We start from the raw sequence: 14,806 nt of genomic DNA, 5'->3' as shown, positions 1-14,806 counted from the left end.
CGCGGTCGTGTCATTATGTAAGTTTTCCTCTCCTCTCCTTCCATTACTAGATTGAGTTTCATCTAGTCCATCGATTCGCGTCCCAACTGTCCACTTCTTCATCTTCCTCCCATTTTATCGAAACCCTAGGCACTTCCCTCAATAGCAGAACCAGGATATCCCCTAGTATCTGCTACGTCTCTGCCAAAAGTGTCTCTTAGCAGGTCTCACACCCCCGACATATCCCTTCTCTCCAATGGCACTCCTCGTCTTCTTCTTGTGCATTCTCTTACTCAAACACGTAACAAATACCACGACTGCGCCCAAAAATCCCGCAATCATAGCCGCCAATGCACACCAGATACCCACGCTGAAATACGCGTGGCTTCCACTTCCATCTCCATTGACATGGTTTTTAATGATTCCAAAGAGCGCAAAATCACACGCCATCGCTACCAACGCAATGATGAATGCGATGCCGGAGACGAGAGCCGCGAGGAATGAACCAATGAGACCGGCGCCGAGTGCGAGGAGAAATGCAATAAACATTACTCCGCATGCGACGGGGTGGAGAATCATTACGCGGGTGAGGGCTTTGGTTGTGTCTTCGCTGGCGGTGCTGAAATCGGTGGAGTCGATTTGGGACATGATGGAGGCGGGGTTGTAGCCGATGTGTTTTTTGGTGCAGTAGTCGTTTCCATTTCTATTCGGGGGGGAGTTGTTAGTATGGTGTTTTTTTTCTTCTTGGGTTGAGATTTTCTCGTGTTCTCAATGAGATGAACACAGATGAGATGAGATAGAAGGGAAGTGAAGGAAGGGAAAACTCACGAATCAACATCCAAAACACAATATCCAAAAGTACCAAATGAAACCACGGAATTGTGGGAATCGGTTCCGTTTGTCAATTTGACCTTCATGATTCCGATATCATTGATGACGGGAGCGGAAATGGTAGTTATGAGGAGGAGGATGGAAGATGCGAAGAGCAGAAATGTACCGATGTGGTGGAGGAAACCGGTCGCCATTTTGAAGGATGGGGTATTGACTTGATGTTTGAGTGTTTCTTGGAAGATGTAGAGAGAAGAGAGGGAGAAATAAAATTAAGACCAAAGTCAACTAACTTTGACTTTATTCAAGTCTTGATAGATGGATGAATAGAAAATTACTTTGTCTGTCGATACTCTATCTCAAAAATAGGAAAAGGAAAGGGTCTCTTAAGCTTTTAATATACCTATCATATTCTTGTAAGCAACCCAATCTACTCAAGAGAAAGTGACATATGAAAGTGGTGCGTTGGTCGCATATCTTGATTCTTGATTTGAGACCTATTGGAAAGAAAAAAAAGGTTCACAAACAAGGAAATCTAATATTTGCATGGGTCGGTCAACAGGGTGGTGATGTTGATTGATTGGGCGTCTTTTTCTTGGGTGGTCCATCGTCATAGCTTTTGGCCTTGGTGATGGGTTGGATTGCATGTACCGGTATCCATGTTGAGAAGATAGGGACGTGGGTACCGAGGATGTGAATTGAGGGAGTGGAGAGTGAAGTGATTGAATTGAAGTGATTGAATGGAAGTGTTAGGAAGTTATGATATGTAGCGTGAAGACTGACGTGATTGAATGAATGTACTAGGAAGTTACTTTTGACAAGACACCCGTTTATGTCATCATGTCAGGTCAACGCCAACGTCAACTATTTTAGCCGATGTTGGGGAAGACTAAACAACGGGCGTACTAGATGAAGACTTGGTAGTGGTGGCGTGAGTGTCAGATGTTTGAATACTCCATGTTTTCTGCCGACTTTATTTATTTCTATTCGATGAATGCGATGAAGCAAAAGTATATCTTCATCGTGTTCATGTTCATCTCAGTATTCATTACTAGGTACTTGCCCGTCCGTCCTACCAAGTGTCACCTAATTAAAAATGAAAATAAAAATAAAAATAAAAATAAAAACTTGTCGGCCCCCCTGTAAGGCTGTACGACCCTTTATCTATAAAGGATCAAATGGCAACTAAATGACAAATGACGTCGTAAATTCAGGGGTTCATCTAGTGGCGTGGTCCCTACAGAATACCTAATAAATACCTAATAAATACCTAATACCTAGTAGTTACTCTTGTCTATTCACTATTCGGGCTTGCAAGGTCGAAAAAGAAGAACGTAGAACGAATTAAACTATTTCTCAATACTGATGATGCTTACTTGAAATTACCATGGGCTTGAGATCACTCGGAGATACTCCAGACGATTCTTTGCAGGAATGAGTGAATTCTCCGTCTTCAATCTTGAATTTGAGAAGTCCATGCTATGGCCAAAATCATTGGATTCTTCTTTACCCACAAGCTATGCGTCAGCCAGGTGTCCTATTAAATTCTATCGGTCGTGTGTCTAGTAACATTTGCGTCAAAAAGGCTAGCTTCGTCGTGCGATAGGAGATCATAACGTCTAAAGCCGCACCTCAGTCATCGCTAAGATCAAGTTGCAATTAAATTTCGTGCCCCATCAAATACATCATGAAAGAGGGATCAAGGAAGATATTATCACATTCTCTCGATCGCCAAACAACACTGTCATCATGGATTCGATGAATTGTGTAGAATCGTATCAGCCCGCTATCGCACTCGAATCTCATTCATAATACTGCGGCTCAAATCCGGAGCGAGGGGAGTTGGTGGAGCTTTTGCTTCTTGGGTCCAAAAAGAAAGACGGTACCATTTCTACTGTTCGCGACACTAATAAGCATTACCTACTTTGAGTACCAACGGGCAGCAACGGCGACTTTTCGAACGAGTGGGACAGCACTGACAAGCGGTTGTTCACTCACTCCGCATGCTTTCAAAAAATACCATCCCCATGTGGCCGGACCCTCAAACCCATCACCAAATCCCCATCAAACCCCATAATAAATCATCATGGCCCGCAAGGCTTAGATCAATCTATAGATTAAAGCTTATATCAAAGCCAAGACTGAGGACCCATCAAAATGAGAAGTTTGATAGTATCAACCTCAATGGCAGTTTTCAGCCAATATCATCCATTACATAGCACAGGGTTTGTGGGAGACCAGTGGATGAGGGTTTATATGCAGGGCAGGGCAGGTAAGTATGTTGATTACCTCTATATACTGCTCGCTGAAAGCGTTGTTGTCGTTTATTGTACAAACATGGCACCCATTCGATAACAAGTCTTTTTTGAACAATTACATATGTTTCTATTCTATCATGGCCCAAATATCATTATCAACAGTGTCGCGCATTGTCAAATCTCGCTTCAAAGTCTTATGTACAGAATGAAAACTCCTCATTGGAATCAGTCGATACACCTCACAGCTTATTGCTCACCGAATATTCCACCACACGCTAACCTTCACCAACCTTTCTCAACTTAAAATATACAACATGAATGTCAATCTATGTACAAAAATACCCCCGAGTTTCATTCCCCTAAGTCAACTTAAGTAGCGCTTTCGCATTCTCGTATGCCAACTTCGTCTTGGTGAGTGTGTTCATCTCCAAACGGTCAAACCACCCCGCAATCTCCACTGTATCCTCAAATGGATAATCAACGCTGAACATCACTCTATCCTCTCCTGTTCTCTTAATCGTATCCACCACTGTTCCTGCATCTTGTACACCCGCAGTGGTAACCCAGAAATTGCGAAGCCAGTACTCTTCCATCGTAAGCGTACTGTTGAACAAATCTTTATTGAAATGTCTCAATCGCTGATCGATACGTGGAAGGAAAAATGGAAGTCCCTCTCCACAATGTCCAAGCACAATTTTAAGAGTAGGATATTTATCCAGTGTTCCTGATACCATGAGACGGAGAGCATGAGCACCGGTCTCGGAGGAAAATCCCCAAGGAGATGAACCCAAGAATTCATAGCCTTTGACGCTGAGAAGTTGGCTAGGCGCTGGCATACGTGGATGCAAGTAGATGGGAACATCTAGCTCGACTACTTTTTCGAGAAAAGGCTCCATGCTTGGGTCGTCGAGATAGACGATATCGTTTGCGGTACCGTTGATACCTCCATTGTTAGTGTAGCCTCCGATAAAGGATCCGACGCCTCCAAGTTCCTTGACACAACGTTCGAGTTCGGTGGCGGCGTTGGCGGGCTCTTGAAGTGCATTGCTACCTATTGATTTTGTTAGTCTCGTTGTAAGTACAAGGAAGGTGGATGTATATCACTTACACCAAAACTCAAATCTCCCAGTGTAATTCGCATTATTCTTATAATTCTTATACAAATAATCATTCACATATCCTGCGGCATAAGTCGCATAGGTAGCATTGAAAACTCCCTGGATACCCGGGCCTCCGAATGTTAAGACGGAAATGCTGATGTTCGCAGCATCCATATTGGCAATGCGCGAAGGAATATCGAGCATCTTCTCACCTACATCGGCGATGTAGACAGAATCAGAGTATTGAGGTTCGTTGGTGTTGGGATAGTAAGGAACAGTATAGAGACCATTCAGGAGATCATTGCCAACATGTTCTTCGAGGGCGATTTTGCCAGGAATGGATGTTGAAGCATCGTAGAAAGTTGGACGACCAGAGTTCAAAACGGTTTCTTGAGGTGTGTAGTCCGTAGCTGATATGGAAGAAGGAGTGAAGAGAAGAGTTGCCAAAGCAGCTCTTCCAAAGGTACGAACGACCGACATGATTGCAAAGTATTAAACAAAAAACACACTTGAACTCAAACTCAAACACACAATCTCTCAAGCCCAAGACCTCTAGAAATACCTCATCTATTTATCTCTCCCCCTCTCTCTCCATCCATCTCGCCTCCTAAACTCTAAAATTACAACCCGGAACCATATTACTCCATCCGGTCCCGTCCACCCTTATCCCTACTCCCACCACGCCCCGCATTTCCCCATACGCATATTTTGCACCGCCCTTTCCGCACCTTTTTCTACAAATGCTTCATTCCCCGGCTCGCTCCCGATGCCCGAACTAGCATCTTCATCCCTCCCTCTCTCTGATTTGAGGAATTGCAAATTATTCAATCTTATTGATATCGTGCTTGCCACACGTTTTATGCTTCTGGAGATCGGAATTAATATCATTTATAGTATTCTATAGTATCTGGTCCCCATACTTAGATAGGAGTGCATGCTATTGAAATTTGAAATTTGATACCAGCCACAGAAACGAGAATATGCCGATCCACAGTTCAGAAAAGAAGCTTTGGTCCGAGTGGACGGGTTCGTTGTTTACGGTGTAGTTCGATTCATTGGGTCGGTCTTGCATTGATCGAGAAGAGGCCGGTTCTTTTCCGGTTTTGCGGATCACATCTGGGCCTCTCTCTCTCTCTGAGTATTTGTATTTGTATTGATTATGGTATGGGATAGAGAAAGTGTTGATATCTTGAATGCATGATTGAATTATTCTGGGATGGTATTGTGTATCGTATCCGGCTTTCCCGAAAAGTGGACGGCGCTTATTTTGGAAATTGATTAACATCTGAGGAGATTGTTGGAGGGGAATTGATTCTTTGTATACCGAGGTAGCCGTCGCTTTTGGTTGATGTGGTACAAGACAACCATACCTACCTACCTAGGTATTCCTGAATTGTCGGATTAATGTTTTCCCATCGTTGTATGTGATGTGGTAGGTAGTGCTAGGATGCTTTTCATTGACGAGAATGTTTAATTGAGATGTATATTTCATTTCCAATCATGTCTTCGGAGTTAGGAAGCTCAAGGAGTGTCTGATAATGAAGAAAGATATCTCAAATACACATGATAAGAGTCGATGACTAGGAAGGAATCAAATCGACGATTTTGGATATAGAAAATATCCTTTGGTCACAAGTATGACTGTCGTTGCCTTTTCATGCGAGTTGCCTTCAGATGTTAGCACTCTGCTGTCTTGTTAGGTACCAACGCATTTGTGCTCAGCCAATCCTCTTTGATGAGTATGTTACACAAGTTTTCATATGCATCGAGGGTCGTAATCACGGGGCTACACCATGTATCAACGAATATATCTATAAATTCTCTTCAGCTTCCTCTTCAGCAGCACATATACTTCTTGAGTAAAGGATCAAATTGCGAGTGCACGAACATGTCGAGCTCTGTGCTTGAACCGATGTACGCTATTCAAGAGGTCCCAGGTAAGGGAAAAGGACTCGTCGCCATACGAACAATCCCAATGGGCACATGCATCCTTGCCGAAGAGCCCATCATCAGGATCCCCGAGGACGCTTCTGATACAGCAGTCTTGCGAGCATCTGTACGTAAACAAGTCGAAGCGCTCACTACAAACAAGCGACAGGCTTTCCTCTCCATGCACAATATCTATGCCAACGACGGTACCCCGCCGCACCTAGGAACAATCCGAACAAACGCTCTACCCTTCGGAGATTCTGTAAGAGGATCTGGAATATTCATCAATGCATGTCGCATCAATCATGCCTGCGATAACAACGCCCAAAAAGGCTGGAACGAGAATACCAAACGTCACACCATCTATGCGAAACGAGACATTGAATCGGGTGAAGAAATCACAATTTTCTACCTCGGGATTCTCAACAAGCGCGAAACTCGACAACAGAGACTGCGCAGTGAATTCGCATTCACATGTTCATGTCATCTTTGCTCCTTGCCTCTCGATCAAAGCAAGGTGGTCGATAGAAAGCTCGAGGAAATTCTCAAACTCGACGAACTCATCAGCCAAGATGGCATGATGGGAATCCTCTCTGTCCCCTTGCTTAAACTCCGCTACGTGGATCAGCAGGTTCGACTATACAACGAACTAGGACCCAATGATACCGGTCTCCCCAGAGCCTTCTACGACGCGGCACAAATCTGCATCGCGAATGGCGATTTAGCCCGGGCAAGAATTTTTGTGGAGAAAGCGGTAAGGGGATGGTCGGTTCTTTGGGGTGAGGATAGTCCTAGCGTATTGCAATATAAAGCGCTGCTGCAAAATCTGGAGAAGCATGAGCTGTATGGGATTTCGAAGACGTGGAAGATGGCTGTGGATGAGGTCCCGACGGGGCTTGAGGAGGAAAAGTGGGAGAATTGGTTGTGGAGGAGGAAGAAGAAGACTAGGAAGTCGAAGAAACCCTTAGTTGTGGCCCTGGAGGAGAGTAACTAGAGAGAATTTTGGGAATCAGCATCTGAAGTCAGGAGGCTATGCTTGTGTAGCTATTTCCGCATTTATTCGTTTCGAGCTGCCACTGTGATTTGGTCCCAAGTGAAGCCTTATCCGTTATCACTCTGTTGTTCATCGCCATCAAACCAAAAATCAAAATACAGAGATATTACTATACGATTCTCCCAACTTAATACCAGTCTCCTCTCATACATTTATAATTCAAAATGCGATTCACATAGTCCACACTGATATTCTCCAAGATCCTGATACAAATCCTGTCTACAAATTCTTCATCTCCTACAACTCCGTCGATCAATAATTTTATCATACCTTTGAAAGAACATTCGAGTTCACGACTTGCGGATTCTCACAAATGCTAGTTACTTGATATATATACACCTCCTAAATTTATTTCAAGAGATACAATTGTCTAATCAAGTGTCAGTATCTACTTAGATATATATATATATATATATATATATAACGTAGATGGAGACTGTGCAGTTGTAATGAGATGAGGGATTTAATAAAGCAATGATAGCAGCTCAATTCCTTGACAACGTTTTTAAGTTATGTGTAGGATGCTTGGGAGGGGAGGATTCGTTATCAGATTAGCATTCTGAATATACCATCTAAGTTCAGAGAAAGTTTTTGTATGTATTGCACTGCTACGTGGAATGTAAATATCCATTTCAATGGCTCTGAGAATAGGTATCAATATCATTGATGTATTTCTACTACATAGTATAGCTATAATACAGTAACCTCGTCAAATCTCAAACTGCCATCTGAATAGATGTATGACAGCGATATTGATTATCCATTCCTGTATAGCGAAGTTCAAAAGCCCTGTGTGCCAAGAAATATCAGAGGTACTTCAATGTTAAATGTCTATGTGTTTTTGTGTAGGTCCTCGATAATCTAAATCCCTTTTGTAAGAACATCACGCTTGGATTCCAGAATACTGCCCTCGCGCTTAGCTCACAAATAGTGTTTACTTTGGGATGGTATAGCAGGGTTACTGGAACACAGCTTGAGTCTACTAGTTCCAGTGGATCTCAAGCCGTCTCATCTAAGTTCTAAGGCTTTACTAGGTTACTGACCCTCCTTAGTAACATTATTGCTACTATGGCACGAAATTTGTGTAAAATCGTCGCGTGCATAGTCTCTATACTTGCTTGGGAATTATAGCACTTTTGCTGTTGGGATCTGTGGTCGCTATCGGTTATAAATTTGAGAGACGTTCGCATCCGAATTTCCCAAGCTTACTTGAAACTATTAGCCCAGTTTATACTGGTTGTTTTCTTAAAGCCGCTCGTTGTAAGATCTTGGGCGCCGAGTCGATATTACACGCTTGCTGTAGATGCTTGAGAAAATTTCTGGTATCAAGTAATCCAGAACGTTTCGCTCTTTTCTCTCCATTTTTGTTCAGCAACCTCATGATTCATAAATCCATGGAGGTAACATCCTCCTACGAGCTTCCACTGCTCGTCTGGTGCAAATACTTGCTCTTTATTAGGTGAGTACACGGGTGGCCTCGAAGGCTGATCTGGTGGGACTGGTCGGAGTACGAACGGCGTCCTGAAACCATCGAATGTGGTCACGATATCTCCTTTCCTCACAAGTAATGATATATTACCATATAATATCAAATTGTTTACTAGAGATTTAGAAACACCTATTCTAACATTAGATATGAAAGAAAATAAGTATAATGCTTAAAACAAATCTATTATTCTAATATAATACTTATAGATACAATTTGAGCAATGTCAATTATGAACAATAGTTTAAATAAATCAAATCCTTTTAATATATCATTTAAGTAACTTAATCCTTATTACTAATATAACTGTTAGTCTAAATATACTCCAAGTTTTCTTAACATATAGTTAGCTGTCCAAGCTAAATTCCACGACTAAAAAGGCAAGTGCGATATATGAGATGATACGCACGACTCAAAACGATCACTACCCACGGAAACTATCATCCCGCTCTCATCACGCTGTCACTCATGAAAACGAGTAAATACCAGAATATGATACCTCAGCTACTCTAACGTAGATGTTGATCGCCAAATAAGCGGATTTTGTTGAGGTTGGAAAATAGCCAAATGTTACAGACATAGAAAGTGTTTGACAACATAGGTGATACTTATCGTAGAAGGAAGACTAGCTTATCCCAGAAGTGGCCAGCGACTACGACGAGGTGATCTCATAGATTGTGGTTGCACTTCGTAAGTCATAGGACTCTATGGAGATTGTTGGTCTTTTTGTCAGATGACTAGGTCATATGTTTCACTGAAGCATCACCTTTAAAATAAGACCCTTCATAGCTAATAACTATCACTGGCTTTTGAACCATCTCTCGCAGCTATTCTGGCTGTAAGTAAGATGGCTTTTTCGATGAGTGTTCGCTTACTTACCTATTCCCGAAGTTTGCGAAATAAGTCACAATATATACCAGCAAGTCCGGTTTTGAGTCTCCTCTTACCAATAGCTCCAATACCTGCATCGACAATAGGACACTCAAAGCTCTAATCCTAGGGCCCGTAAAGAAACATGTCTTCAAAGTCTTCGAGGCAGACGAAATTATCGCACATGCTTTAAGAACCTAAAGTTTCGCTCAATATTAGGCTTTCAAAGGACTCGAGTTTGACTCTTCGGAGATCAAAACCACAGTGCATTTTTGTGCGACGAGTATTAAGCGTTGCGTTGTCTTAGGTGATGAGAGTGTGGTGCTCAAAACAATCATGACTGCCTCTGGATTTCCGGGTTCGATCTGAGAGCGAACCAGGGTAATAGATTTCGGGAATTTGATCTTGTAGACAATCCTGCCGATACGAAAAAAAAGCTTCTCTTAAAAAGGAATCAGTATGGGCATTGGTGGTTCTTCAGTTTGGTTCGCGCGTCTGTTCTTTCATCGGATATCTGCTCATCATGAAACTTTTAACAAATCGAATGGGCTCCGATACTATGCTACAGGCATAAGAAATTTTGCTTGAAGGGGAATAGTACGAGCACTTGCTAAGTCCTTTCATATTTAGCAAAGTAAAGCACTGGATGATGGTTAGTGAACTCTCAGCCATGCATTATGGTTATTCATGATACATGAAGATCAAGCTATGTACTCCGAATCCGTAGGAAATGAATTTGTGCTCTGCTCCGTAAACTGCTTACTTCTCGCTACCCCCATTGTTGACCCAATGAGCTACTATCCTACCTCACAATTGCCAGCTGATTAATATACGCTAACCACTTCAGGCGATACTCACGATGTGCTCCGTAATCGCCCCACATTTATGGAATTGAAGCCGCTTTGCTTGATAATTGATTTTGAGTCTCACCCTTCTCATCCTTCACATACCATTCATTGTAGACAGTTGGTCATAAAGAATTCAAGTGATTTGTCAAATTGAAAGTCTTCACTGCCCAAGTGGGCACCTAGGAAGTTTATTGTGATCAATGAGTTGTAAGCATGCATAAATTCATGCTCGGATCGTCTAATTACCGGCTCCGTGTGCATAACTTTTTCGGAACTTGTTCATAATTATTTTAACGAGGTCAGGGGAACTATCATACACGATACCTCATGGCGGCAGCCACGACTATATAAGGAGGCCAGTCGCCTTGAGCATATGTTCATTCAAACATCCAGAAAGCACTCAAGCATCATCAACATCGATACAATTCAATTCTCACATCTCACAAATCAACTTTTTAAAAACCAATCACCTCTCACAAAATGGGTCTCAAACTCTACGGTATGCGTCAAGCAACTTGCACTCAGCGAGTACTCACTACACTCGCTGAGAAAGGCGTTGATTACGAGTTCGTTCTTGTCAATCTTATGACAGGAGAGCACAAGTCACCTTCGCATCTTGAGAAGCAGCCTTTTGGAAAGGTTCCCGTCCTCGACGATGATGGTTTCTTGATTTACGAAAGCAGGGCTATCTGCAAGTACCTTGCTCGAAAGTACGCCGACAAGGGTACCAAGCTCATCCCTGCAGAGGGAGATGTAAAAGGCTATGGTTCATTTGAACAAGTAAGTTTCTGGTCAATGTTTTTCAAGAAAGCAAACTAATACTTCGTTAGGCTTGCTCAATCGAACAGGCTTACTTTGATGCCGAAACCTTTGGTCTCTGGTTCGAAAGCTTCATCAAACCGTAAGTTCTCATATCCCAATTCAATCCACAATAATACTGACAAAATAACAGTGCCAGAGGATGGGGTGCTACTAGCCCTGAGGTGGTTCAAAAACATCTCCAAACACTTGACAACAACCTCGCTGTCTACGACCAGATCCTCTCGAAGCAGAAGTATCTTGCGGGAGATGAATTCACCTTGGCTGATTTGTACCATTTACCACACGGTACGCAGGCATTGAAGTATGGATTTCAAGATTTACTCGCAAAGTATCCTCATGTGAACAAGTGGTGGGAAGGAATTCAAGCTAGAGACAGCTGGAAAGAAGTAGTTGCTGCGGCTGCTTAGTTTTGTCATGTATCACTGCTGTGGTACATAGTTGTTAAGAGCCTACCAATCATCCTCATGCATTGCTGTTGAATGCATTTTAGTTGTACAATTAAGATAGCACTGCCACTATTCAAACCCTCATTATCGTCTTGTCAAGCTCTCTTCATTATTACGCGTGTTTAATAAATGATCTGACTTTCGGCCATTCGAGTTTCTGCTTACTTGTACCCTTTAATATATATCTATTTGATTAATTATCCACGAAGATTGAATTGTATAATGGCCAAGGCTGCTGTTGCTGCCGTCAGCCTTGGTGCGTCGGTCATAAGCTTCATTGGACTGACCGGTCAAATTCCTCAAGGTTGTCAATTTATTTGTGACTGTTTCGACGACATTAATGGCGCACCTAAAGCAGTGATATACATACTTGAGCAGCTGAAAGGTTTCGAGAAAGGCCTTCGAAACTTTCAATATACCCTTGAGAAGGTGAAGGAGTGCACAGACATAACAGACATATCAGAATCAGAAGACAAGATCAAACTGGCCCCTGGAGCTTAGTGGGCTTACTTTCAAAGAACTTCAATAATTTGTCGATAAATATAAGCGTAATGGGAGGAATGATTAGTGGAAAGGCTTTAGATTCGCCAAAAAGAAGAATATATTCACCAAATATACCAGCAGACTCCACCAGGCGAAGATCAATATTGTTGACATAAAATACAGATTGAATCTGTATGACAACACTGGACCCTCCCAAAGAAGGATAGCTGCTTACGATGTTTAGTATTGTTGCCACAGACATACAACAAATGGTACTTGCAACTGCCACCACGCAATCTATGCCCAGTGCCTCGACAACCATAATAACTACACAAATCACCGAACCTTCGAACGGACAAAAGCTCTTACCAGCGATCGGGCCTATGGAGATTTCACATATGTCATCCATAAAGGTGTTTATGCTGGACTTGACCCAATTTTGACGCAAATGGTCAAGATCAGTGTCAACACGGCTCTAAAAGACCTCAATTTCAACAATCGATCTGACATTGAAGCTCACACCGTGAGCAAACACTTGCTTGGAAACAATGAACAATTGCCGGCAACCAAGGGTTGTGGTGACAGCCTCTTAGATGTGCGTAGCAATCCTAGGGTTGTCCAACAAAATACTACGAAAAGCACAATTAATGCTTGGCTGGCGACAATAATTATTCGATCAACAACGGCAATCTTACAGCAGAGATTTTGCGACGATGCGAGCGATTTAGAAGAGCCCTTAGTGACCTCAAAGACTACTCACAAGATTGATATCTGTCCCAAACATCTTATACAAGCGCGATATCTTGTCTTCATCGATCAGCAAAGGAGGGGCTCAATTTTTGGGTGTTCTGATATGCGATTAAGATGCTATAACAAAGTCCCGTTTAATGCTCCAATTGCCAAAGCTTGTCGTATGGGTGAATTATCCATGGTGCGTAGATTGGTTGCGGAGGGAAAAGCTACCCCTCACGATATGACATCATCCAATGAGAGAAGAACCATATCTTCACTACTGTTTCATGTTTGGGAATGATGTTATTGTATTATCTCCATAGACAACGAAAGCGCCTATGAATATTGTATTTCTGACGCCGTCTTTCGCCTCAGCAACCTTTTTGAGGTTATGGAGTACTTGGTAGAAGCAGTAATAGATTTAAGTGATTCTACGCCAAATCATGGGACAGAAACAATACCGTTGTTTTGGCGAGTCATAGAAAAACTATTTGGGTGCCACCCCCTGATAATTCCTTATCTCGAACAGCTCATACGGCTCATTATCAAGAAATCGATTCATGACCCATTTGGACGCGATGGAATCCTGGAACCCCGACTTCAGGATGGCCTTCGGTACTCAATCGTTGCTCAATTCATTCCTTGTCTTCAGACTCAAGAGACCTGGCCATTAACAGCTATAAAGTTCATAGAAGATGAGATAGAGTCGTCAAAACAATTATCTTGGCATCACCTTAAAGAGCCTCCGTGGACCCTTCTTTACGACCCCCTCAAGACCTATATATCCAGAGAGTTCTTCAGTCTTTCAAATTCGAGGACTCGATCTTGGAATCCTACTGCATTGATATCTTCAATACTTTCATCATATTGAGCATGGAACACGAACATCTTTATCCGAGGGTCAGGGAAAGAAATATTCAATGCTTGAAAGCTGGTATGAAACTCAATCATGCCAGTCAGCGCAAACTTATACCTTATGACAAAACACTCTACTCAGCATATAGATACATGGGCGGTGTGCAATTGTTGAAATCAATGCTACACGACGCGGGTTATAAAAACCTTGAGATAGATGGAATATTCGAATAAGCAAGCAGCATCATGCTTGAGACATCACTCAATTCAATCCGAACTTCTAGAACTATAGAACAGGGTATGGCTGATTTTAACACTGTTGAAATGGCAAATCCAGAGCTCTTGCTGAGCAGAAAATTGTTGATGCTCGACCCTGGATACCAGAGATTCTTCCCTGGTGAAGCCATACCGAACGGAATTTTCGAAACTCTTGAGATGATGCATGAAGCTGGATCGTTGCTCAAAATGAAGTAGCAATTATTCAACTACTACACAATTACATGGGAAACAGAAGATGATTACATACTTATCCATCTGCTACCGGAAGAGACCCAGACCATCTTGCGCAACGGTCTTGAACTTTATGACTAACGCAAACTACGAAGAGTCATGATAGAGATTGCATGATGCATGGCCACACGCTGAGTATAAATGTAATATCAGTTGGTAATCTTGCGCAAATATCACATGTCAATTCGTTGCAGACCTAATTCTCCTGCTGATTCTCGGCGGATGGTTTATGAGAAACACGAATTCATTGTCATCTGTTCATGATGATAGGGAACTCCTCGTCTAATATTTAAGGGAAGGAAATATAGACGCCCAGAATTGATTGAGGGGTTATCATCTGACAATATCAGGATAGATCACTTTTAGCTCTACCTCTTTTCATCTATCTGTCAACCTTCGGGTGGCTTCTCTAGAGCTAGCAACCTACTATTTTACATCTCGTTCGCGCAGCGTTGTTTCGTCTGATTCTTTCAAAGCAAATCACGTATTTTTTTCATCACATCAGAGTTTGCGCAATTTTTTCAGGATCCTGTTCTTTTCGTAGATTCGCTTGTATCTGAATCAATATCGGACGAGGTATGCATCTCATTGGGTTTATTTTCTCAT

The 14,806-nt window shown here is 42.3% G+C and overlaps 7 protein-coding genes across 7 annotated transcripts; 5 read left to right on the top strand and 2 right to left on the bottom strand.

The window, feature by feature from the left end:
* Nucleotides 1-162: 162 nt before the first annotated feature.
* Nucleotides 163-1,004, bottom strand: Bfra_003565 (putative ph-response regulator protein; the record flags this gene model as incomplete). Its single annotated transcript, XM_037333971.1, has 2 exons — nt 163-682; nt 808-1,004. 2 exons carry the CDS (start codon nt 1,002-1,004, stop codon nt 163-165), a joined length of 717 nt encoding a protein of 238 aa, XP_037194058.1.
* Nucleotides 1,005-3,424: 2,420 nt separating this feature from the next.
* Bfra_003564 (putative o-pyrocatechuate decarboxylase protein) lies at nt 3,425-4,645 on the bottom strand (the record flags this gene model as incomplete). Its single annotated transcript, XM_037333970.1, has 2 exons — nt 3,425-4,116; nt 4,174-4,645. The coding sequence occupies 2 exons, from the start codon at nt 4,643-4,645 to the stop codon at nt 3,425-3,427; spliced, it is 1,164 nt and encodes a 387-aa protein (XP_037194057.1).
* Nucleotides 4,646-6,053: 1,408 nt separating this feature from the next.
* On the top strand, nt 6,054-7,088 carry Bfra_003563 (putative set domain-containing protein 5 protein; the record flags this gene model as incomplete). Its single annotated transcript, XM_037333969.1, has 1 exon — nt 6,054-7,088. One exon carries the CDS (start codon nt 6,054-6,056, stop codon nt 7,086-7,088), a length of 1,035 nt encoding a protein of 344 aa, XP_037194056.1.
* Nucleotides 7,089-10,832: 3,744 nt separating this feature from the next.
* On the top strand, nt 10,833-11,581 carry Bfra_003562 (uncharacterized protein; the record flags this gene model as incomplete). The annotated part of the gene is made up of 3 exons (XM_037333968.1): nt 10,833-11,132; nt 11,183-11,253; nt 11,305-11,581. 3 exons carry the CDS (start codon nt 10,833-10,835, stop codon nt 11,579-11,581), a joined length of 648 nt encoding a protein of 215 aa, XP_037194055.1.
* A 261-nt stretch (nt 11,582-11,842) lies between these two features.
* On the top strand, nt 11,843-13,136 carry Bfra_003561 (uncharacterized protein; the record flags this gene model as incomplete). The annotated part of the gene is made up of 3 exons (XM_037333967.1): nt 11,843-12,120; nt 12,242-12,295; nt 12,362-13,136. The coding sequence occupies 3 exons, from the start codon at nt 11,843-11,845 to the stop codon at nt 13,134-13,136; spliced, it is 1,107 nt and encodes a 368-aa protein (XP_037194054.1).
* A 90-nt stretch (nt 13,137-13,226) lies between these two features.
* Nucleotides 13,227-13,924, top strand: Bfra_003560 (uncharacterized protein; the record flags this gene model as incomplete). The annotated part of the gene is made up of 2 exons (XM_037333966.1): nt 13,227-13,519; nt 13,576-13,924. 2 exons carry the CDS (start codon nt 13,227-13,229, stop codon nt 13,922-13,924), a joined length of 642 nt encoding a protein of 213 aa, XP_037194053.1.
* Nucleotides 13,925-13,936: 12 nt separating this feature from the next.
* Nucleotides 13,937-14,164, top strand: Bfra_003559 (uncharacterized protein; the record flags this gene model as incomplete). The annotated part of the gene is made up of 1 exon (XM_037333965.1): nt 13,937-14,164. The coding sequence occupies one exon, from the start codon at nt 13,937-13,939 to the stop codon at nt 14,162-14,164; it is 228 nt and encodes a 75-aa protein (XP_037194052.1).
* Between the last annotated feature and the right edge of the window lie 642 nt (nt 14,165-14,806).

The sequence above is a fragment of the Botrytis fragariae genome (genome assembly GCF_013461495.1).
Source record: "Botrytis fragariae strain BVB16 chromosome Unknown tig00000045, whole genome shotgun sequence".
Taxonomy (NCBI): domain Eukaryota; kingdom Fungi; phylum Ascomycota; class Leotiomycetes; order Helotiales; family Sclerotiniaceae; genus Botrytis; species Botrytis fragariae.
Note: the sequence above shows the minus strand (reverse complement) of the source record. Positions and strands in the feature narration are given on the sequence as shown.